The sequence below is a fragment of the Onychostoma macrolepis genome, chromosome 24 (genome assembly GCF_012432095.1).
Source record: "Onychostoma macrolepis isolate SWU-2019 chromosome 24, ASM1243209v1, whole genome shotgun sequence".
Classification (NCBI taxonomy): Eukaryota; Metazoa; Chordata; class Actinopteri; order Cypriniformes; family Cyprinidae; genus Onychostoma; species Onychostoma macrolepis.
This window is the reverse complement of record NC_081178.1, coordinates 2,958,933-2,981,761: the sequence shown is the minus strand read 5'-3', so window position 1 is coordinate 2,981,761 and position 22,829 is coordinate 2,958,933. Positions and strand designations below refer to the sequence as shown.

Sequence of the window (22,829 nt, the reverse complement as noted above, 5' to 3'; positions counted from 1 at the left end):
TTTTTTTAATTAAAATATTAATTTATGATTATGATTTTTTTTTCTAGGAATGAGCATGAAATATATATTTTATGAAACAAGTATTTCTGACCGCGTGCCATACATCGATGTAAAAATTTTTGCGATGGCCAATCAAATCAAAGAAGGCGGGGCTTTACGTTTCACAGAAACCGAACGTTATTTCCGGCGCGACGCTTCGGTTTTTAACGGTCAAAGAGTGTGAGGTAAGATGTCTAAACATTTAATATTTGACAACTGTTTTACCGATAGAAATGTTATAGTAGCCTATAACACAAAACTACTCGAGTTTGTCAAATTTAGCCATTTTGAATTGAAAATATACGCTATCATTTTTTGGCTATCGCTATCGTATCGAAATAGGCATACGATGAGTGAATGTAATGTGATAATCTTGTAAATATTATCTTCTTTATTATCTTTACTCCTTTAATTCGTTTTAATTATTCAATTCCTTTAAATAAAAGACCCCCTTCCCCACAAAATTGGTTTGGTCCCCCTCAGAGTTAAAGACATGGTTATGGCTTTACATTCATGCAGTGTTTGTAGAACATCTGACTACAGTAGGCTACCTCTACCTTTTTTTACAAAGTACAATCAAAGTCCAAATGAGGTCTGCGAGGTAAAGCCCCAAGTTCACATACGTCAGGATTGTGACCAAATTAAGGTCATGAAAGCGATAATCGTAGGTTTTGGAGTCTCTTTTATAGTTTTTATAGCCAAACACAGGCCAGAGGATGGCAGCAGAGACGTATAGAGCGACAGCAACGACGTCAAGCACCAACTCCAACTTATTGAGATCGCAGCATCGCAGCAGATCCACACACTTCTGCAGGTGTGACGGGATCACCACCACGGTTGGAGGGAAACACACTACGTAGACCAGAATGCACCAGATCAAACCGCCAGGCCGGAACTGATTTTCCACTCCTTTGAAGTAGCTGTATACCACGGTAAAGATGAGGCAGGCTACAAATGCCTGGCTGAAGCGCAGGATGCCTCGTACGTTAGACAGATAACCTGCTGGACACTTGAGTTTTAACATCACGGTATCGACCACATATACGCCGAACGCTAAGATGGAGGCGATGGCGCAGATAATGTCTGCAATGCATGTTGCGCACACAAAGACGGTGCAGTAGATGAGACATGCAGACAAAAGCATGAGGGACGACAGAAGGTTCAATCCGCAGGAGAGATCATTCCAAGAGTGCTTCAGCACGAGGAGCTCGATCAGTTTATCCACCAGGCACTTCTCGATAACAAAGACCACCACAGCCACGATGAGTCCGAATACCCACACAAACTCACACCAGATCCCATAAGGACTAGACATGGGGCCACGAAACATCGGGATGATCAGTGCCAATGCACAGAACACCATCTCGAGAATCTGGAAATTTTGATGGAGACTCAGTCCGAACAACATTGTTCTTCGTCTGCCAGAGAAGTGTGAGCTGTGCTCAAGTGAACCGTTACTCTACATTGCATGATTTACATTTACACTGCCGATAAAGTCTTTACACACACCATAAACTTTCAGTGTGTGACATCTCAGTCAAATGCACTGTAACCTTTCTGACACCAACCAAAAAGTTAGTTTAATGAGTTAATGCAAGTATGAACATTTTTAAAAAGACTCGTTTTCTGCAGAAGTGAGGGATTATGCTTAGAATGTTAAAACAAGGGTTTTTAAAAAAAAAAAAAAATGCCAAGGACCTCCGAATGATCCCCTTCTATTTATATTATATAATATATATTTAATTAGATTTTCTCAGTAAGAAAGTCTCTTCTTCTCACCATTGTAGACTCGGAAGTAAACGCCCACTGCTGTGATTGGCTAATAGTTGTGTTTGCTTGACAGCCTACATCGTACACAGATGGATGCTGCTGTGATTTAGGTCAAAAACGCATAAATACTCAGTACATGTCAAACGATCTGTAATAATGAATGAAGCAATAGTGAGCACATAATAAGAACAGTAACTCACACTTGTGTTGCAACGTTACTGTCGGATCCAATAGATTTGGCACAGCATCGTCTTTTAGTTTCAATCTTTTTGAAAATTCCGCTTCGAATTGTGCCTTGTTTGTAAACAAATCCACGGTAAAATGAAGTGAACAAAGGACCAAGTTCTTACTGATGCGGTCTGGATCTTCTTTAAAGATAAAGTTCATCCACTTGAAGGAAAGCAACGCAAAGACTGTTTTCCACAGCTTGGCGCTGCACAGTGTCTTGTTGTCTTCAGAGCATCTTTATCATTTGGTTTCTGCTTAGATCTGCATGCTCTTTCGTAAACACTACATGCATGAATTGGTGGGAGGGGCTTAACAGGCAGTGATGTAGAAGCAGGTGTTGATCTTCTTCTGCAGAGGCGTGTTTAGACACACTATTACATTATATTACATGTCATTTTGGCAGACTGCCTTCAATATAAGCTGTTTTTAGACTAATGACTAAAGTTTTGAGGTCTGAAACTAACAGGATGTTTTAAGTACAATGACCTATATGTCAAAAGGGAATTTTGGTTAATATTATCAATATTGAAAAAGTTGTGTTGCTACATATTTTTTTTCTGGAAACTGATACATTTTATCCAGGATTCTTTGATGAATAGAAAGTTCAAAAGAACAGCATTTAAAAAAATAAAAAATAATAATAATATTTTTTTTGTAAGATTAGAAATGTCTTTACTGTCACTTTTGATTGATGTCATGCATCCTATTAGTTATAATACTATAAATATATATAGTATAAATATATAGTAGGAAATAAATTACAAAGGTTCAATATTTCCAAAATTAAATAGCTTTTTATATTATAAAATATATAATAATAATATTATATATTAATTATATTATTGTATATGAACAAATACAAATGTTAAAATATAATTTTTTATCATTTTCACACAAACGTATGTAGATTTTTAATAAAAATAACACAAAGTGAAATAAATCCATTTATTATGAACAATCAAGCTTTTTATGAAAGTGAAAATACATAAACATTTCCAATAACTATATAGAAACAAGAAAAACAGTGAACATGAAAGTGTCTTGAAAGACACTCTTAAAAATAAAGATTCTATTGACATTGATAGTTCAGTGCAGAACACTTACAATCTATTAAACCTTTCCAATGCACAAAAGCTTCTTTAAAGAGGAAAAAAAGGTTCCTCAGATAAATAAAATGTTCTTCACACTAAATAAAAATGGTTATTTGAAGAACTGTTCACTGTAAGTTCACAGGGGAATCAAAAATGGTTCTTTAATGGCATCAACAAACACCCTTTTGCATCCTTTATTTTTAATCCTCTATGGTATGCATTATGTTGTAACCATGAAATATTTTTTCTAATAAGTTTTTATTTCATGAAATAGCTTAAATTATGCACATCAAAACAAAACATCAAAAAAAAGTGTGTGTGTGTGTGGGGTTGGGTTAGAAAAACGTTGCCGTGTACCACAATGGGGAAAAAAGTAGTTTTTCTATTAAATTATGATTGTCTTTTTAATTGAAATGCACATTTCTTTTAGAAATTGATGCATCCAATCTTAATGTCCATCAAAATCTGCCACACACACATACAGACACACATGCACACACACACTCACCGTTACAGTCACTAAAGGCCAACTCATCCTCATTGTCATCACATGGAAGAGCCAACTCTGCACTCTTCCTATTGCCCTTTCCATGAAATATTGCTGTATTCATTTTCTGAAAAGAATAAGTAATTTTCTTATACATCAATACAACTATACTACATTAAACACTTCAAATAAATAAATAATATATACCGTATTGACCCGAATATAAGACGATGTTTTTTCCTTGGAAATACATCTGAAAAAATGCGGTCGTCTTATATTCAGGGTCTAGACTTTGACATGTCAATAATACACCCACAACAATAGGTGGCGCCAAAAACGCATAAAACGAGTGTGCCATGAAATATGTAATTCAATGTGTGTTGTAAAGATCGCGAATGAAAACAAATGAAAAAGAAAAGCTTACAGCAGCATGATCGTGACTGTCATGTTAGCCTGATGGGACCAAATGTCCTCTGGAAGTGATTTTAAAACATAAGACAGTACCCAGATTTGAAGACTACGATAAGATTTCACTTCTACTGATAATAACATTTTGGTAGGCTACTATGAGTTGGATAGCCTAATTGTTATATAATTCAGATGGGCTACCTGTTATTTCAATGGTATATCAAAATTCATGTCATTGTTGGTACATTTTACCAGTATTTACCATACTTTCAAAACAAAAATTAGAATTGGAAAAATATGCAAAATGAAAATAATTTAAGAATAAATGTGTTTTACAGAGAGAGAGAAAAAAAAAACAAGATTTGGTTTTCAAAAAGCCTTTTTCCAACAGGTACATCTGGAAAAAGGGGGGTCGTCTTATAATCAGGGTCGTCTTATATTCGGGACAATACGGTAATATAAATATAAAAAATCCCAATGGAGAAATACATTACTTCAGTTGCACTGTGGTACAGCGATGCCATATGGTAACATTGATATTTTCTCAATTTACAGTAAAACTATGTTAGACTATCTTTATTTGTGAATCAAAATATGTAATTTACTAACCAAAGATGATGCAAAAAAATCCCCCTTAAGAAGAGATGTTCAGAAATGAGGTTTTTCAGAATAACAAGGAAATAAGTAGAAATTAATTGTTGTCATATGGCAACTCTGTGCCATAGAGGGTTAAGTATAAGTATTATTGAGAGCGTTTGAATCCACAGATACCCAAGCAGGTCAAGACTAGGTCAGCAATGTACAGGCCGAGATTAATGTAGGTCATGATGGTCACAACAAACTGGATGCTCCATATACAGTTGTTTCCCGGGCAGTCTTTGGGCCGCGGGTTTCCTCTGAAGCTGTAGGTGGGCCAGAGAATGGCAGCAGAGATGTAAAGCAGAACCGATATGACCAGGAAAATCATTGTGAAACGATCAATGCTGAAGGGCAGACATTTCTTTATTTTGGTCAAGATGTTGGTGATGATGGTCAGCAGGGTTAGAGGCAAAGGAACCGCATAGGCCACGATGCACCACAGCAGAGCCGGTTTACCCACGTAACCGATCAGGGAAATGAGGATGATGCAGGCAACGAAGGCTTCAAGAATCTTAATGAAGCCTGGAAGCGCAGCCACGTACGTCGCAGAGCGTGTCGCATCGCATTTGTCCCTGAACGTCTCCACGCAGTAAAGCGCGCAACACACCACCGAGAGAATCGTGACCATCCAGCCCCAAATGCACTTCCGGCAGATGTAGAAGTTGGCGAACATCACCGTGCAGGAGAACGTGCAGAGCGATGCCATCATGGCCATGCCGGTCGTGAAGTCGTCCCAGTCCATGCAGAACACCAGGATCAGCTTGTGGATGAGGAACATCTCCACTACGGTGATGATCAGCGAGATGATGGGACACAAACCCCACACCACCATGCAGTAGATCCAGTAGGTGTGAAACGGGTGACCCCAGACGTAGCTCACCGCAAACGTCACCACACACATCACGACCTGCGCTATGTGCAAGGCGCCGCGAGTGCTTGTCAGGGCGGAAAGAGAGAACTTAGGCTTTTCCATCTTGACAATACCAAGCGTGGAGTGGCTCTTCAACAGGTCTGAAGGCGTTATGAAAACGAGCTGCTTTTTGAGAAAGATAAAAAGGCATGACATGCCAGATCATGCAAAAGACATTGCAACTATCACACCATAAATCTCCACCTCGGCCTAGCGGTTATCATACAGAAGACAAGTGTAATTATTTAGCTCAATTTAGTTCTGTATTGTTTCAGTTCAGTTCAATAACTGTCAATTTTGCAAAGGTCATCAATTATAAAATTAATTCAATTCTATAAAGCAGCTCTACAGAAAACAGTAGTCATTATTCACCCAGTTTAGTTCAAAGCTGATTCATTTAATCCAATAATTACGAAATTACTTCAGTTTCATAAATTTAGCTTCTATATTGATTCAATTCAGTTCATTAACAGTGTCAGTGTTGCAAAGTTAATTAATTATGAAACAAATTCAATTCAGCCAGAACTACAGAGAACAATAGTGTCATTAATAAGCCCAATTTAATTTCATTCAGTTTGTTTCAATAACTGTCGATGTGGCAAAGTTCAATACGAAAAACAAATTCAATTTTAGCTGTAAAGCAGAAAATAAATTGACATTATTCAGCTCAATTTAATTTATGTCAGTCATTAATTACAAAACAAATTCAATTTCAGCTGTAAAGCAGAAAATAAATTGACATTATTCAGCTCAATTTAATTTATGTCAGTCATTAATTACAAAACAAATTCAATTCAATAAAGCAGCTCTACAGAAAGCACTAGTGTCATTACTCAGCTCAATTTAGTCCTGTATTGATTCAGTTCAGTTCAATATGTTGCAAAGTTCATCAATTGTAAAACATTCAATTTCAGCTACAAAGCAGCTCTGCAGAAATGAATTGTCATTATTTAGCTGAATTTAGATCAGCAACAATGTCATTTTGCAAAGTTAATTAATTACAAAGTGAATTCAATAGTGTCATTTTAAAGCTCAATTTAGTTCAAAGCTTCAGTAACCTTGTTGGTATTGCAAAATTATTGCAATTATGAATCAAATTCAACTTCTACATAAAGCAGCTCTACAAAAAATGATTGTGTTATCAATTCAATTTAAAAAGTTAAATTTTCATTCAATTCAGTTCAATGACAGTGTTGATGCTGCAAAGTTAATCAATTATGAAACAAATTTAATTCTATAAAGTGGTTATAGAGAATGCAGTGGTGTTATTTATGATTCCAAGCTGAACCAAGTCAGATTTAATCAAGGTTAAAAAGCTTTCTTAGAAGTGAAAATCACTGAATGCAACCAAGAAATTAGTTCTGAACATCTTTACTTGAAGCTGGATTAACTTTGACAGTTGATATGCCACTCTAATGGAAGAAAATTAGTCTAATGTTTCAAAACCATTGATTATATTTAAAAATATTTGTATTTGTCAGAATCATATTATGGAGTAAGAAAATGCTGGAATTTGCAAGCTAGAAATGACCTTAAGTTTGCAACTGAGCTTATTTTCCTCAGTGCCACTGCGTTTTAGCTGGAAGAACATCTTTGAATAATATCTAGATACTGTCAATGTACTGACTTTATTTAAATGTGCCTATGATAATCTAACAGCATGAGATTGTTCTTGCTAATGTAAGCATGAGCACCAGTGTGACCGTGTGTAGAGCTGCTTCAGAGAACTAAGTTTATATTTATGTTTATATGTGTTAATACTGTAATTTAGCATTACCCCTCGCTCAGGCCGATCTCGCTGCTGCAGCCTCAAATCTGCCCTTAAGACCTCTGACATCTGCCCCCTAGTGAATGTACTGAATAACAGCAGCTTCATACATTTGCAGCCAAAGAGATCAATGAATGTGCAACATTTTCATGACTTTAGAAATATAAATGTCAACTTGAGATAGTCCCGACTGATAACCTACTACTAAATACAATGTAGAAACTTTAATTTTCGGTAAACCTGCTTTGCAACAATTTGCGTCATGCAAAGCGATATAGAAATAAACTTGAATTGAATTGAAAATGTTTTGTTGTTGAAGTTTGAAGGGATATTTCACCCAAAAATGAAACTCCCAAACCTGAGTTTCGTTCTTCTGTTGAACACAGATATTTTGAAGAATACTGTTAACTAAACAGTTGCTGGTAGCCATTGACGTTTATTTTTATATTTTGTTCCTACATGGAAGAAAATGGCTACCAGCAATCTTTTGGTTACCCTATTCTTTAAAATATCATATTGGTGACAAATGATGACCAAATTTTCATTTTTGGGTGAACTATCCCTTTCACATATTTATAATTAGTTATTCAAGAGTGGAGCAGCTTTCCTGCTGTCCTAATTAGCCATGCATGCTCATGCATTATCATTATGCATCATCTATGCTGGATTAAATTACTAGGATGAACTGCTAGTGAACTGAATCCATGTATTTTACCACATTTACATGACTTATTATTTGATTATATAAATGTTATTTAGTGAATCATTGTAAAATGGACAGTGGGTCACCTATTCCTTGTTATTTTGTAAGGTTGGCCTATATTTAAAGGTGAACACAGTGTTTAAAGGATTGCGTGAGTCTATAAACTCTAGTTGGGCAAGTACTGTCTCCGTGCAGCAATGCCGCCTTGATTGAGTTATCTTAATGACTGTCATGTGTTGGGCGGATGTTGTGCACAAGGCCGGGCGTTGTCTCATTACCAGAGCAGCTCTCTGGCCAGTGAGATGACCATAAACCTGTAAACAGGTCAGGTGATACAGGACGACCTTTTCTTTTTTCTAGTAATGCAGAAAGAAAAAGAGAGGATTTGTGTAATTCTGGGAAAGATAGGTAATTATTAATAGATAAATACTTATATAGAAAACTAGAAATAGCAATAATAAAGCCATTGTGTCCAAAGTTTTGACTGGTAGTGTAAATTTAGATAGATAGAATTCAACCATAATTGTATATCTTTCTTTATTTTATATATATATATATATATAAAATATATAGTGGAGCAGCTGTCCTAATTAGCCATGCATGCTTATGCATTATCATTATGCATCATCTATGCTGGATTAAATTACTAGGATGAAATGCTAATGAACTGAATCCATGTATTTTACCACATAATATATATATATATATATATATATATATATTATATATAATATATTTGTGTGTCTCTTCGCCCAGCGTGCAATGTGACTGTAGCGCTCACTGCGCATGCGCGTTCAATCACAAATATGCCCGCTGCCTGACAGACAGTCGACAGCAAATCAGGTAAGACGATTCATTCAAATTTCTATTCCAGTTACAAAATTTTCTGAATTCAAAGCATCTTTTAGCGATTCCTATACTTGAAGTGATGCGTTGCAGACTTTTAAACGGCTTGACATCGGCATGTAGTTCACTGAGTGCCTGCACATTAGCTGCAGGAGCTATTCACATTAGCTTAATCTGAAGCGTCGCCGTTTCATGTGCACGTCTGCGTGTATTAAAGTCACTTTTAATAAAACCGAATACGCCATAGAGCTGCTAGTCTGCTGCATGCATCGGTTGTGTTTGCATATACTAGTGTGTGAGTGTCTATATATCGTCGTCTGTCAGTCAGGGACACACACCAGGCAGATTGGGACGAGGGAATTGTGTGCGTGTCATAATGTTTATGAAAGTTGACATGTGAAATATAGGTAGTGTATGCACATCGGAAGCATTAGACCAGCGACAGAGCGCGTGCCAGGTGGGCTTGACGGCGCGCGCGTGAGGTGCTTCTCTCGCTCGCTGATTGGCTGACAGACGGCTGACGTGCGTCATTATCGTTACTCTTACATTAATTAGCTATCATTACTACAGTAAAACTATAAATTTTTTTGAAAAGAATGACTTTGGAAGCTTATTACACTGTTTAAAGAGACCAAATAATTATTTATTATGGTTATACAGTGCCTGTAATCAAATATGACCATCCACCTGCGAGACATTTATATATTTTGATCTATAAAGACCCACTTAAATTATTTTGTAAAATATTTAGTTTCTATTAAGTTACATCATTGTTTGTTTTTTTCTTTTCTATTCACAATAGAACCATACTGTTAGATGTAATTTTCTTTTTCATTAATTTTGATTTAATTTTGTTTTATTCAGATGTTTTTGTTTATTTTATTATGTATTTAACTAAAAAAAAAATTCAGTTTATTTATTTTAATCAAATTTATTGACATCACTTTATTAAAATACATTTTTATTTATTTTAATCAAGTTCTAAACCAAATTGATTTTTATTTTAGTTTAATCTGATTATTTAAAAGTTTCTTAATTTTTCTGTTGAATTTATTTATTTGAATCAATTTCTAAATCAAATTATTTATTTATTTTAACTTTTTTCTAACTTTTCCTTTGACACCAGCGATAAGGTTATACAGTGTGACCAAAAAATTATGTATCATGATGACAGTAGATATGCTTTTATGAATTTTTACATAAAATGTTCCTCTAAAGTCAGTGTTTCACTATGAAGTCATGTCATTTCACTTAAACATCTGACAGCAAAGTGATGTTCAATTATAAGAGACAAAGCCCACCGGTATGCACGTTCACCTGTCCTGGTGTAAATGGATTATAGCCCCTTGACCCTTGACCTCTCGAGCACTGATTCTATTACCCTACATCAGCAAATCCAATGGAGTATTTTGCTTTGTCCTGATAGTTTCATGTTGTTGATGTACGATGAGGTCTGACCTCACAGCAACCCTAAAGTACAAGAGTCCAGTGCACACGGAGAAAGCGGAGATTCCTGTTTTATTCCAGTCAAAATCTAATAAGTATAATTAGGAAATTCTGATGAACTGATTCAGAAAGGCACAAATACACAGACGGACTCTTAGGAGGCTTGAAAGAGAAGTGGATGTGATTCCTTTGAGGGTAACTTCAGACATTTTTATGTCCAAGGAATTGTTTTTTCCTTTTTTTCCCCCCTTTTTTTTATATATATTTTATATATATAACCTAGATTTTCAGTGTTATAGAAAAACTTTATAAAAATATAAATTAATACATTTTTAGTTGAAAAAGCACCCTTTTTATGTTTTTTAATGTTTTATTTATTTTTTAGTGTGTATGTGTTTATTAGGGATGCACCAGTTAAAAAGTTTAGGCAGATACTGAGAGATGATAATTATTTTTATCCTATATTGTTACTACAATATATATTCTTTTTAAATTATGCTAAAATTACTTAATTGTTTTTAATAATATGCATTAATATGAACATTTATTAAAGTATTTAAATTCAAATAATAGCATTTTAAAAGTTTTCTGCATCTTTACTGGTTGAAATATATTATTTTTCCAATACATTTGAATTGTGAATTAAAAACGTTCACTTACTGTATCAAAAAAAAAGTGAAATTTTGCAACCTTAAATATCCAGCACTCCAAAAATGTATTATACCCTAAGCAAAATATTTTTTGAAACTATGGCTTCTTAAAGGCATGTTAAAGAATGAAAAAAAATGTGTGTGCGTGTGTGTGTGTGTGTGTGTACAGTGGGTACGGAAAGTATTCAGACCCCCTTCACTTTTTTTTTAATTTTGTTGTTGCAGCCTACTACTACAACTGTTTAAATTTTTATTTTTTTTTTCTCAGTAATCTACACTCCGTACCTCATAATGACAAAGTGAAAACAGAATTTTAGAAATGTCTGTAAATTTATTAAAAAGAAAAAACTGAAATATCACATTTACATAAGTATTCAGACCCTTTACTAAGTACTTAGTTGAAGTACCTTTGGCATCAATTACAGCCTCGAGTCTTTTTGGGTATGACACAACAAGCATAGCACACCTGTATTGGGGGATTTTCTGCCATTATTCTTTGCAAATCCTCTCAAGCTCGGTCAGGTTGGATGGGGACCATCAGTGGACAGCCATTATCAGGTCTCTGCAGAGATGTTCAATAGGGTTCAAGTCAGGGCTCTGGCTGGGCGACTCTAGGACATTCACAGATTTGTCCCTAAGCCATTCCTGTGTTGCCTTGGCTGTGTTGTGTTTAGGGTCGTTGTCATGTTGGAAGTTGAACCTTCGGCCCAGGTTCCGAATACTCTGGACTGGGTTTTCATTAAGGCTATCTCTATATTTTGGTGCACTGAGCTTTTCTTCTACTCTGACGAGTCCCTCAGTCCCTTCCTCTGAAAAACTCCCCCACAACATGAGGCTGCTACCAGCACACTTTACTTTTTGGATGCTGCTCTGCAGTTGATGAGCAGAGCTGGTTTCCTTCAAACATGATGCTTGGAATGAGTGAATTCAAACAATTGTAGTATCAGGCTGCAACATAACAAAATTGAAAAAAAGTGAAGGGGGTCTGAATACTTTCTGTACCCACTGTGTATATATATATATATATATATATATATATATATATATCAATGCTAGGGTTTCTAATACTTTTGCAATAAATCATAGTGTACTTTTTGAATTGGAAAACTGAAGCCTGATATTATCTACTGTGCTTCAGGTGGATGCTGATACAAATGCTAATATTGATGATATTGCATTTACATTTTACATTCATGCATTTACATTGCATTAAAAGGATACATTCTTTTAAGGAGTTCATGCATTCTTAGATATGGTCGTTGTTATATTGTGCATCCCTAACACTTACTGGTTTGTCAATTTCCCTCTATTCTTCTCTCAACAGCTGGAGCAATATGACCGGCTAGTTTCTCTCTGTCCATTGTGCTGTGTGAGGTCAGAGGTCATGGCTGCGGATTGTGGCGTGTTCGTGGACTGGTCTCAGATGGGCGATGTGAGTCGCGACGCGGCTCCCGGTAAGACCGAATATAAAGACTTAAAGGAGCTGAAGCAGCACGCCCGCTCGGGCCAGTGGGCCAAAAACCACAGCCAGCGCTCGGCCGTTTACCAGCAGCTGCTCAAAGCGCTCCCGTGTCGCACCGTCACGCCGGACGCTGCGGTTTACCGGGATTTAGTAGGCAATTCCAACTCCAAGCACAACCCATCCTCCTATCCGTTGCCGGAGTTTGTGGACGGGAAGGCGGTGCCACGCTACTGTCTGAAGGCCGAATCTGTGGGTTCGGTGCATGCTGTGATTTCCTGCATTGCAGGGCAGTTCCCAGATATATCGTATTGCCCGTCTTTACCAGCGGTGACGGCGCTGCTGCTGCACTGGAGCGCAGATGAAGCGCAGTGCTTCGAGAGCGTCAGTCGCATGCTGGCCTGCAACGAACCCGGCCGGCGTTTATTAGATCAGACTTTCCTCGCATATCAGTCGGCCTGCATGACCTTTGGCGACCTCGTGCATAAATACTGCCCGGCCGCACATAAGCTGATGGTGGCCACCGCGACAGACGTGCTGGATGTTTACTCCGATTGGCAGCGCTGGGTTCTGGGCGACCTGCCTTTTAGCTTCTCTGCGCGTGTGATGGACGTCTACTTGGTGGAGGGGTACAAGGTCCTTTACCGCGTGGCGCTGGCGATACTGAAGTTCTACCGCAAGCAGCGCAGCGCCGCCGCAGGCTCGGCCTTAACCAAGCAGGACTCTGCAGCGATTAGGAGCGATATCCAGGCGTTCGTGCAGAACATCGGGAAAAGCGTGACGCCGGAAAAGCTGCTGGAAAAGGCATTTTCCATCCGCCTGTTCAGCCGGAAAGAGATCACGCTGCTGCAGCTGGCCAATGAGAAATCACTCCAGCAGAAAGGCATCACCGTCAAACAGAAGAGGTATTGATGACTGTGTTTTTTTTTCTACTCTCTTTAGTATTGTACTGTTATTTTATTTAAATCAAATTTAATTCGTTTTTATTCAAATGTATTTATTTAGTTTTCATTATTTTATTTATTTATTTGTTTATTATGGAAGCCTGTTTCTGCCACTGAATTAAAAAAAAAAAAAGGTGCGACTTTTAATCTCACAATTCTGACTTTTTTTTTTCTTTCTCAGAATTGCGTGATGTGTAAACTCACAATTGCAAGAAAAAAAGTCAGAATTGCGAGTTAAAAAGTCGCAATTATCTTTTTAAAAAATTTTATTCAGTGGCAGAAATGGGCTTCCATATTTTAGGATGTATTTAAATCAAATTTAATTTATTTTAATCTATTTATTTCAAATTTATTAAGTAACTTAAATAAGTCACTTTAATGTTATATTTAAGTATATATCACTCCAGCGGCGTTTCTATGAGTGTTTTCTATATTTCTCGATAATAAATTAATTGTTCTAAAGGCGTGTGAATATTTATGTGCTTGACATGGAATAGAAGTGACTTTAAACGTCTTCTGCTTGATTTAAAAACTACACAAAGTGGATTAAAATGTAAAATATAACTTTTATTATTAATATTTCTGAGACACAAATGCGATGCTACTAGCTGAACTAAACATTACTGTTCAGAAGTTTTTTCGTACAATGTTTTTTTTTTTTTAAAGAAATAATTTTCATAAAAATATGAACACAGCTGTTTTCAACATTAATAATCAGAAATGTTTCTTGAGCAGCAAATCAGCATATTAGAATGATTTCTGAAGGATCATGTGACACTGAAGACTGGAGGAATGATGCTGAAAATACCGCTGTGATCACAGAAATAAATTACATTTTAAAATATATTTGAATAGAAAATAGTTTTAATTATTTATTATATATAAATGTATAGATTTGAGCAAACAACTGCACCCTTGGTGTTAATAAGAGACTTTTGACAAGAGACTTTTTTTTCATTTTATTTGTGAGGTATATATGGCACTATCTGTTCATCTTAAAAAGTATTTGTGTATATTTATATCTTTTGTGTTTGGCTTTGTTTTACAGCTTTCCTCTGATTTGCTTATGTGTTTTTCATTCCCTCATTTTGTTCACATTGTCACAGTTTTTTTTTTTCGTTGCTTTTTCCGTTTCTCCTGCTCTCCACACTCTGTGCTGTCCTTTAGCTCTATCAAAAGGTGGGTATCTTCATCTCTCTTCATTATCGTCATCCTCCTTCTCACTCATTTTTGGCTTTCCGACCCACTTATTTCTGTTGTGTTAGTTTTCTGATGCACAGTGAAATATGCATATTGTTTGCATGTTCTCCTTTATCTCTCTAGACAAAATGTCCAGTTAGCCGTGAACGCTGATAATTTCAGCTCGGAGATCTTCAGCGCTAAAGAGATCAGAGAGATCTGGTCGTGGATCCCGGAGCGTTTCGCTTTATGCCAGCCGCAGCTGCTCTTCACCACATCTACACACGGCTGCAGCCTCAACAGGTACAAAACACTTAACAGTGTCATTTCAATATCAAAGCATATGGCGTTTAAAGAAAGATATTCTTTATGCACAAGTATATTTTTCAAGAAGTCATCATGAGTAATAGTTGCTGCCTCTGAGTAATCGTTATTACTCAGTTAAGCTATTTACAGTCTATGAGTGAGCTTCTTAAACTGTGTGAATGTTGTGTAAATTTGGTTTGTGATGTTTTGTTCAGGTTTTATTCACACTGTGAGGGATATGAGCCGACATTAATGCTCATCAGAACTACAGATGGAGAGGTACCAAAACCCTGTGTCTCGCTCTCTTTCTCTCCGTTTCTGTCATTTTGTTTGTTCTTAGCACTTATTTAGGTGCCATAACAAATATTTGCACATTTGCATTTATTAATTTAGCACAAACTCCGAGAAGGGACTCTGTTAGAGGGTTATTTAAATTATTTACATTTAAGAAGCAAAAAGTCAGATTTTCCCAAAATAATTGGAAGTGTATGATGAATTAATTTTGTTTAATCTGTTTGTAACCAGAAATCCAAAAATATGCCAGCTCTAATAGAGCCGTTCAGGCCAATTTCGGAAGACTAATTTATCCTATAGAATTTTCTATGGGTTCTTACAGTGGTGATTGCAATTTTTTTTTAGTGAAATAAGGTCTGTGGTTATTCTTGCACACTATGTAGGATGGATAGTAAATGAGCTTGGATGCAGAGATGTTGTTCGGGAGGATCTCAGTTAGACTGTGATTGACGTGCCTCTCATCCAATCGTATTCCAGGTGTGTGGAGCCTTCCTGTCCACTGATTGGGAGGAGCGGAAGAGGGGCGGGAACAAGCTCAGCTTCTTCGGCACTGGAGAGTGTTTCGTCTTCAGAGTACGTTCTATTTAATTGTTTATTTGCAAATAATAATATAGGTAAATATAATAATGTATGATATAAATAATCAAATTAAGGTATTAAGAATCAAATTGGGGTCTTCTTTATGGAGTATTCTGGAATTATTATGTTTATTATCTACTATGCGGCACTTTTTTTCTGGAGTATTAGACTAGATTGCAGTGTGTTAGTGTGTGGAGTTCCTCTCATCCATCATCGTTTTATCCTGTTACACTCTCAGGGGAGTATTTTATTGCTCTTTGGTAACTCGAGATATAATGGAGTTCTTAGTTATGTTTCTTTCTGTCTGTCAAAAGATGTTTCTGCTAAGATTCCTTTGTAGGAATAAAAAGGACACAGATTAATATTAGTTATCTTACTGTGAAGTTCTAGAGCTATTTATTTATTTAGTTATCGTGGATAGCAGCTCAGATGACTTGATTTTGGAAGGAAAAGCAAGTATATTTATATAAATACAAAGTACTTTTAATTTAAGCTATGAAACAAGTTCAAATATAATTATACACAGTACAGTATAAGTGATTAAAAGGTGCATATGAATAGAAAATAAATCTAAATATATTTATATAAATAAATTCATAAATATTTATAATAAACATTAATAATATAAAATATAATATACATATTATAATAATACATAATGAGCATATTTATATAAATAAACATTTGCAATAAATATTGCATATACAAATAAATGCATACATATTTATAAAAATATAATTTATATAAATTTGTATGAATAATTACAAATAAATAAATTATTTATTATAAATATTACAAATAAATAATCAAACAATTATTTATTTATTTTTTAATTCTACTGAAACAATGATCTAATCAAATCAAGTGAGACATTGTTGAGATCTCTGAAAGTGAAATTACTGAGGTCTTTTTCTCAAGAAAAACATCTGAGAAGCTGATGCTCTGCCAAAAATTCTGTTGTATATTATTTATGTCCAAGGGAAACAGTTGAGATATTAAGGAGATTACATTTAGCATTAGCTATTTCTTTCATACAGATCATCAGTTAAGGTATTCAATTGGTAAATTGTTTTGCAAAGAGCTGCTGAATAGGTTTCTGCTGTTCATTTATGACACATGACTGCTACAAGAAAACTAATCATATCGACCTACATTGCCGGTCTAAGGACACAATGTTTGGATATTTTAGCCGTCCAGACCTTTAACCACAGTTTATCCACCGCAGCATGTTTTCAGATTTCACTTCCTGTGCTCTGACCACAAGACTAACCACTGAAACGGTGTGGGTGTTGTCTTGTGTGTTTTCAGTAGTAATGTGTGTTTTGTGTCTTGTTTGTTTGTTTCAGATGAAGCCGGAGATGGAGCGTTACGAGTGGGTCATTATCAAACACCCGGAGCTGGCGAACGCATCTCAGCCCGCAGACGACGAACAGACCGGAGCGAACAACAACGGTGCGCTGCAGTCTCTAGAGAAACCGGCCACAGACCCGTCTCACCTGTCCCCCTTCCTGTCCGCCCGACACTTCAACCTCAACTCAAGGAACACCTCCATGTTTATGGCGGGAAACATCGACTCCATCATTATCGGTGAGTGAGATGCTCATTTCTCACTAATCTGATTTCTTTATTATTATTTTTGTCTTCACTTGAAATCAAACACCAGGAATATTTTTGTCACGGGTTATAAAAGGTGCATTTCAATTTTCATATTCAAATTAGTGAATAATTACAATGTTCAATATAATTCTGTTGCTGATATGAAATTAACCAGCACAATGAATTAATGAGCTTTATATTTGACAATCAAGTTTCTTAAGGAGTTTCATATGAAGGTGTTAAGATGGAAATATTTTAATAACAAGTCTGATTTAAACTTCATTAGCAATATAAATTATATGGTTACTATTCAACATTTGTTTGCATTGTTATTCACAATTGTTCAAAGAAATTACCACTTGGAACATTTTACATGCAGGCAGGTAAATATTATTCAATTATTATTGAAAAACATTTTATATAATCATTTTATATAAACATTTTATATAATATATATATAAGCTCAATTTTCAGCATCATTACTCCAGTCTTCAGTGTCACATGCTTCATTCTAATATGCTGATTTTTTTATTATTATGATTATTTAAAACAGCTGAGTACATTGTCCATTTTTTTTCATGATTCTTTGATGAATAGAAAGATCAGCATTTATCTGAAATTATACACTATACCATTCAAAAGCTTGGAGTCAGTATTTTTTTATTTTTTTTTTATTTTTAATTTTTGGGGGAAAGAAATTATAGAAATTAATACTTTTATTTAGCAAGGATGCTTTAAATTGTTTAAAAGTGATGATAAAGACATTTATAATATTACAAAAGATTTCTATTTCAGATAAACGCTATTCTTCTGAACTTTCTATTCAACAAAGAAACCTGAAAAAATTCTACATAATTTTCAACATAATAATAGTAATAAATGTTTTTTGAGCAGCACATCAGAATATTAGAATGATTTAGGGTCATGTGACTGGAGTAATGATGCTAAAAATTCAGAGGAATAAATTACATTTTAAAATATATTCAAATGGAAATTAGTTATTTTAAATAGTAAAAATTTAGCTTTTGCTGTATTTTGGAGCAAATAAATGCAGCCTTGGTGAGCAGAAACACTTAATTTTTACTTAATTTTTTCTTTTTGTGAGTAAATATTTCTGCCTAAAAATATTGCTAATAATAAATTATTTTTAATTTAAAATATTAATTAATTAATAAGATAAAGTAATAATAAATTTTAGAAATGTATAAATGCACTTCACAACTGAGGCTGTTTGATCAAAGTAATGATTTATTTTATCAAGCAAGCAGCTTTAAGTCATTACAGAGCAAGCACTTATGAAATGATGTTTGTTTTGAATGCTGTGATAACTGAGAGAGATATCATTTTTAAACCCTAGTGCCTCCTAAGTCCAGTTAGCCTCAGTTTCTTTGGAGTAGTATAGAAAGAAAGACGGTCAAATGTCAAATTTAGACTAGCTGATTCTGTAACCGGATGTATGGTGTTGTTTGTGAAGGAGGAGGCGAAGGTAACGCTCTGTACATCGACTCGGAGCTGAACCACGGCCGAACCGAACGCTGCCTGACCTTCGACAACCCGCCACTGTGCGCCGAGAGCTTCCAGATCGCTCTGCTGGAGGTTTGGGGCTTCAAAGACGCCATGGCTTCATAAGAGCAGCTCCATTGTGTTGTGATAGATGTCCCTTCGTGTAGGTTGTAACAGAGACGTGATGCTCCTCCAGTGCACTAAAAGATCCTTCCTGAGCTCCGGTGAAGATGAAGTTTGTGTATATTTATCCATTCAAAACATATCTCAAGGTTTATTTTGATTCTTTTCATATCATCAGAAAACCTGTGTTGATCTGGTCTGGAAATTCGAGAGGTTTTGATGCAGGAAATTAAGTTTTGTATTGAAGGAGTCAGTATTTAGCATTTTCTGCAGTAATGATTAATATCTAAAAAAAATGAGGAGCAGAACAGTGGAGACTTTCATGTTAAATCAAAACCAAGCCTTTATCGATGTGATTCCAGCAAAGTGTCAGATATTTGTCACTGTCATCTCTGGTGCTAAACACACCGATATATCATTGTTTTCTCATTACAGTCAAGAGAAATCATTGAGGGTCATCAGAATGTTGTTTTTTTTTTTTTTTTTTTAATGCAAAATATAATTGATTTCTTTTCATTATGGGGTGCAATATGACATTTCTCATGATTTACCCAGCCGAGAACGATCAAAGTTTCTCTGTCCTGAATCCCTCTGTTCTTTATGGAAGCCCATTTACACCATTAAATAAAGAATTTTTAAAAAAGTAATTGCAATTTTTATTTTTCTTTCTTGCAATTGCATGATATAAGCTTACAATTGCGTTATAAAGTCAGAATTGCGAGATATAAACTTGCGAGTTACGTTGCGAGTTTATATCTCGCAATTCTGACTTTTTTTTCCGCAAATGCAAGTTTCTCGCAATTCTGACTTTATTTTTCGCAGTTGCAAGTTTATCTCGCAATTCTGACTTTATTTTTCGCAAATGCAAGTTTATTTCTCAGAATTGCGAGTTTATATCACAATTCTGAAGGAAAAAAAAATCTGAATTGTGAGAAAAAGTCAGAATAAAGTCAGAATTGCGAGAGATAAACTTGCGAGTTACGTTGCGAGTTTATATCTCGCAATTCTGACTTTTTTCCGCAAATGCAAGTTTCTCGCAAATGCAAATTTATCTCGCAATTCTGACTTTATTTTTCACAGTTGCAAGTTTCTCACAAATGCAAGTTTATCTCGCAATTGACTTTTTTTTTCTGCAAATGCAAATTTATCTCGCAATTCTGACTTTTCTTTCCGCAAATGCAAGTTTATCTCGCAATTCTGACTTTATTTTTCGCAAATGCAAGTTTATTTCTCAGAATTGCGAGTTTATATCACAATTCTGAAGGAAAAAAAATCTGAATTGTGAGAAAAAAGTCAGAATTGTGAGATAAAATGCCTTTTTTATTTTTTATTCAGTGGCAGAAATGGGCTTCCATAGTTCTTCTATGCAGCTTTGTGCCAGGTTCTCGGCACAAAGATCCAGGTTCGGGCATGTCCAGATCCAGGTTCTTGGCACAAAGAGGACCAGAAAACATGAGCTCTTCATAAACCTCCAGTCGAAACACAAGTACTTCTGGGGCATTTAGCGAGTTTCAATGGCATTCCAATGTTCTTTTAAATCAGAAATCAACATTCTGGCATCATTTACTATTATTATTGTCCTCTCGTTGTTTCAAACTTATATGACTTTCTTTCTATAGTAAAACACAAACAGAGAGATTTAGCAAAATAAAATAGGCTGCTTTTTTATACAGTTAAAGTCAAGTGATCAGAGCTGTTAAGCTGCTAAAAGAACAAAAAAAACACCATTAAGTTACATTTAAGCAAAATAATAATAATGAAAAAATATATACTATATTCCACTTTACTATATTCCATCTTTTACAGTTACACAATAGATTTTTGTGAAGAACAGATTCAGAACAGACACCGTAGATCTCATTTCTCATTTTTTTGAACAAGTTTGAATATGCGCATAAAATTTGAGAGGAACATTTTCAGTGATAATTTGAGTCTTTTCCTCACACTTAGCTCTCAGGAGACTTAAAATATAGAAATACAGTCCTAAAAAATCCTTAAAAAAAAAAAGTGCACATAATAAGGAAAGTCATGCAGTTTTGGAACAATATGAGGGTGAGTAAGTGATGATATAATCTTAATTTTCTACATGTTACATGCACTGTATCTGAATGAATTTCAGTAATGTACCATATCACTCCGTCCAAATCCTAAAAAAAAACATGCATACATGCAAAAAAATATTTTTATTTATATAAAAAAATATTTAATGTATACAGGTTGAATTACAATGTAAAAAGAATAGTAGAGATCCAGCTTTTTGTTAATTGTTCAATGGTCTTTGCTTGAATTATATGTATGAAAGCATAATCAACACTATTTTAAGTGGGAAGTATTACATTTTATGAGTTATCTTTTTCTTTGCACTTACTGAACGTATTTTAAGTTGCTGAATGTTAGTTACTCATCTATGAATCAGTATCAGTAATATATTGTTTGTTTTCAGTTTCTGTGTATCAGTTAGAGTATCTTCTGCTCATTTCTGTCATATCTTTGAATTGGAGATTCGGTGATCGTAACTGGTTGTTGACGAATGTTTAATGTGCATGTACATTGTGATGTGTTACCATATCAGGTGGTGTGTTTGTGTGTTTTGTGTCTCAGGTGGAGCAGGCCGTCCTGAGTGTGTATGTGTGTTTGGAGGGTGAAGTTCAAGTCTTAAACATGCTAAAACATTTAGGTAACAACCCTAAATTATAGTAGTGGGGTCTAGTATCTGCTCATAGAAGACGTCATGTTTCTATCTTTCAGCGATCAGTTGTGATGAAGAATAAAAACTGTGCAAGCTGTCATTAAAAAGTTTTTGTCTAGTGTCTAGCTTTTGGGTTTTTTTGCAACAATGTCCCCACAAAATGTCCTGGAAAACCTGCAACTATCACAAAATAGAAAAGTGCATAGAAAAGTCCAGTGTGAATATGCAATTTCTAGCTGTAGCTGCTCTAAAATTTGCCATTAGATATAAATACATTTTTTGAGTGCAATATTACTATAAAATGAATTGCATTCAAAACAACTGGACATTCAGATGAGAAAACTGTCCTTGGCATCCTCAGCTCTCTTCCGGCCTCATGATATCTGTGTATCATTGACCTTATAATGCAGATTCACCCCACAGCTAAATGACACCAGACTAATTGATCTTCCATCATGTGTCCTGAACAACATGTGTTCACCAGGCATGCAGACACTGACACTTGAAATAAATATGGGATAATTACAGTAGTTGGATACATATTGCAGATATAGTTAAATATATTTAACATATTAATTAAAAAATGTTGCATTTAACATTAAATAAAAAATCTAATAAACAGCCCATACTATATGAGCTCATGTTCTTATATTGTGTGTCCATAGTAGAGTCTATTTAAATTCTTGCTGACAGAGGGCGGTGGGCGTGGCCTGCGCTTGACGTCACAGCTCAGAATGACCTTCATCTCGGGAATCCTCATCCACTGCATCACACTCACTGCGTGGGTGACACAATATCACTTCATTATAAAGAAGCGTTATTAATAACAGAAGGTCATGATATAGAACTCGAAAACCGTCAAATAGACCAAAATGATCTTTCTGAATAATTAAATATCTTGAAATGTGTCGCCTGCAATGTGACTAATAAACCTACGCCCTTTAAAAGAGCGTCTCATCAAGTTACACGGCTGCAATAAAAGTATATGAATGATAAAAGTAAATGTTTGAAATTACATATTACACATTCATTCGAATGAGCATCACACTGACAGTGTTTTTGCAATCATTTTGCAGACAGATTGCAAATAATGCTTTATAAGTTACATAATGCATAAAACCTAAACAATACTTAATACAGGGATTTTAAAACACGCTGTTTTACATTAGATT

General features: G+C 35.2%; 3 protein-coding genes across 7 annotated transcripts; 1 reads left to right on the top strand and 2 right to left on the bottom strand.

Annotated features, from left to right (window-relative positions):
- Nucleotides 1-184: 184 nt before the first annotated feature.
- Nucleotides 185-21,842, top strand: tbc1d24 (TBC1 domain family, member 24). 5 transcript variants are annotated; one of them, XM_058766192.1, is made up of 8 exons: nt 196-224; nt 8,800-8,886; nt 12,310-13,349; nt 14,712-14,870; nt 15,089-15,152; nt 15,645-15,740; nt 17,093-17,333; nt 18,817-21,842. In XM_058766192.1, the coding sequence occupies exons 2-8, from the start codon at nt 8,830-8,832 to the stop codon at nt 18,969-18,971; spliced, it is 1,812 nt and encodes a 603-aa protein (XP_058622175.1). In that variant the 5' UTR covers nt 196-224; nt 8,800-8,829; the 3' UTR covers nt 18,972-21,842. The 5 variants fall into 5 exon arrangements, with proteins under 5 accessions (XP_058622178.1, XP_058622175.1, XP_058622177.1 ...); XM_058766190.1 differs by lacking the exon at nt 196-224 and adding an exon at nt 8,234-8,451; XM_058766193.1 differs by lacking the exon at nt 196-224 and adding an exon at nt 8,333-8,367.
- LOC131533762 (myeloid-associated differentiation marker-like protein 2) lies at nt 232-2,518 on the bottom strand. Its single transcript, XM_058766234.1, has one exon. It carries the CDS (start codon nt 1,445-1,447, stop codon nt 593-595), a length of 855 nt encoding a protein of 284 aa, XP_058622217.1. The 5' UTR covers nt 1,448-2,518; the 3' UTR covers nt 232-592.
- Nucleotides 4,135-8,049, bottom strand: LOC131533758 (myeloid-associated differentiation marker-like protein 2). The gene has a single exon (XM_058766231.1). It carries the CDS (start codon nt 5,726-5,728, stop codon nt 4,766-4,768), a length of 963 nt encoding a protein of 320 aa, XP_058622214.1. The 5' UTR covers nt 5,729-8,049; the 3' UTR covers nt 4,135-4,765.
- Nucleotides 21,843-22,829: the final 987 nt, after the last annotated feature.

Bases quoted from the DNA above. Each gene is read 5' to 3' on its own strand.
- LOC131533762 (XM_058766234.1), bottom strand. From the start codon at position 1,447: ATGTTGTTCGGACTGAGTCTCCATCAAAATTTCCAGATTCTCGAGATG.
- LOC131533758 (XM_058766231.1), bottom strand. From the start codon at position 5,728: ATGTCATGCCTTTTTATCTTTCTCAAAAAGCAGCTCGTTTTCATAACG.
- tbc1d24 (XM_058766192.1), top strand. From the start codon at position 8,830: ATGCGCGTTCAATCACAAATATGCCCGCTGCCTGACAGACAGTCGACA. The intron at 13,350-14,711 runs GTATTGATGACT...TTATCTCTCTAG, and splicing joins ATCACCGTCAAACAGAAGAG to ACAAAATGTCCAGTTAGCCG. The intron at 17,334-18,816 runs GTGAGTGAGATG...TTGTTTGTGAAG, and splicing joins CATCGACTCCATCATTATCG to GAGGAGGCGAAGGTAACGCT.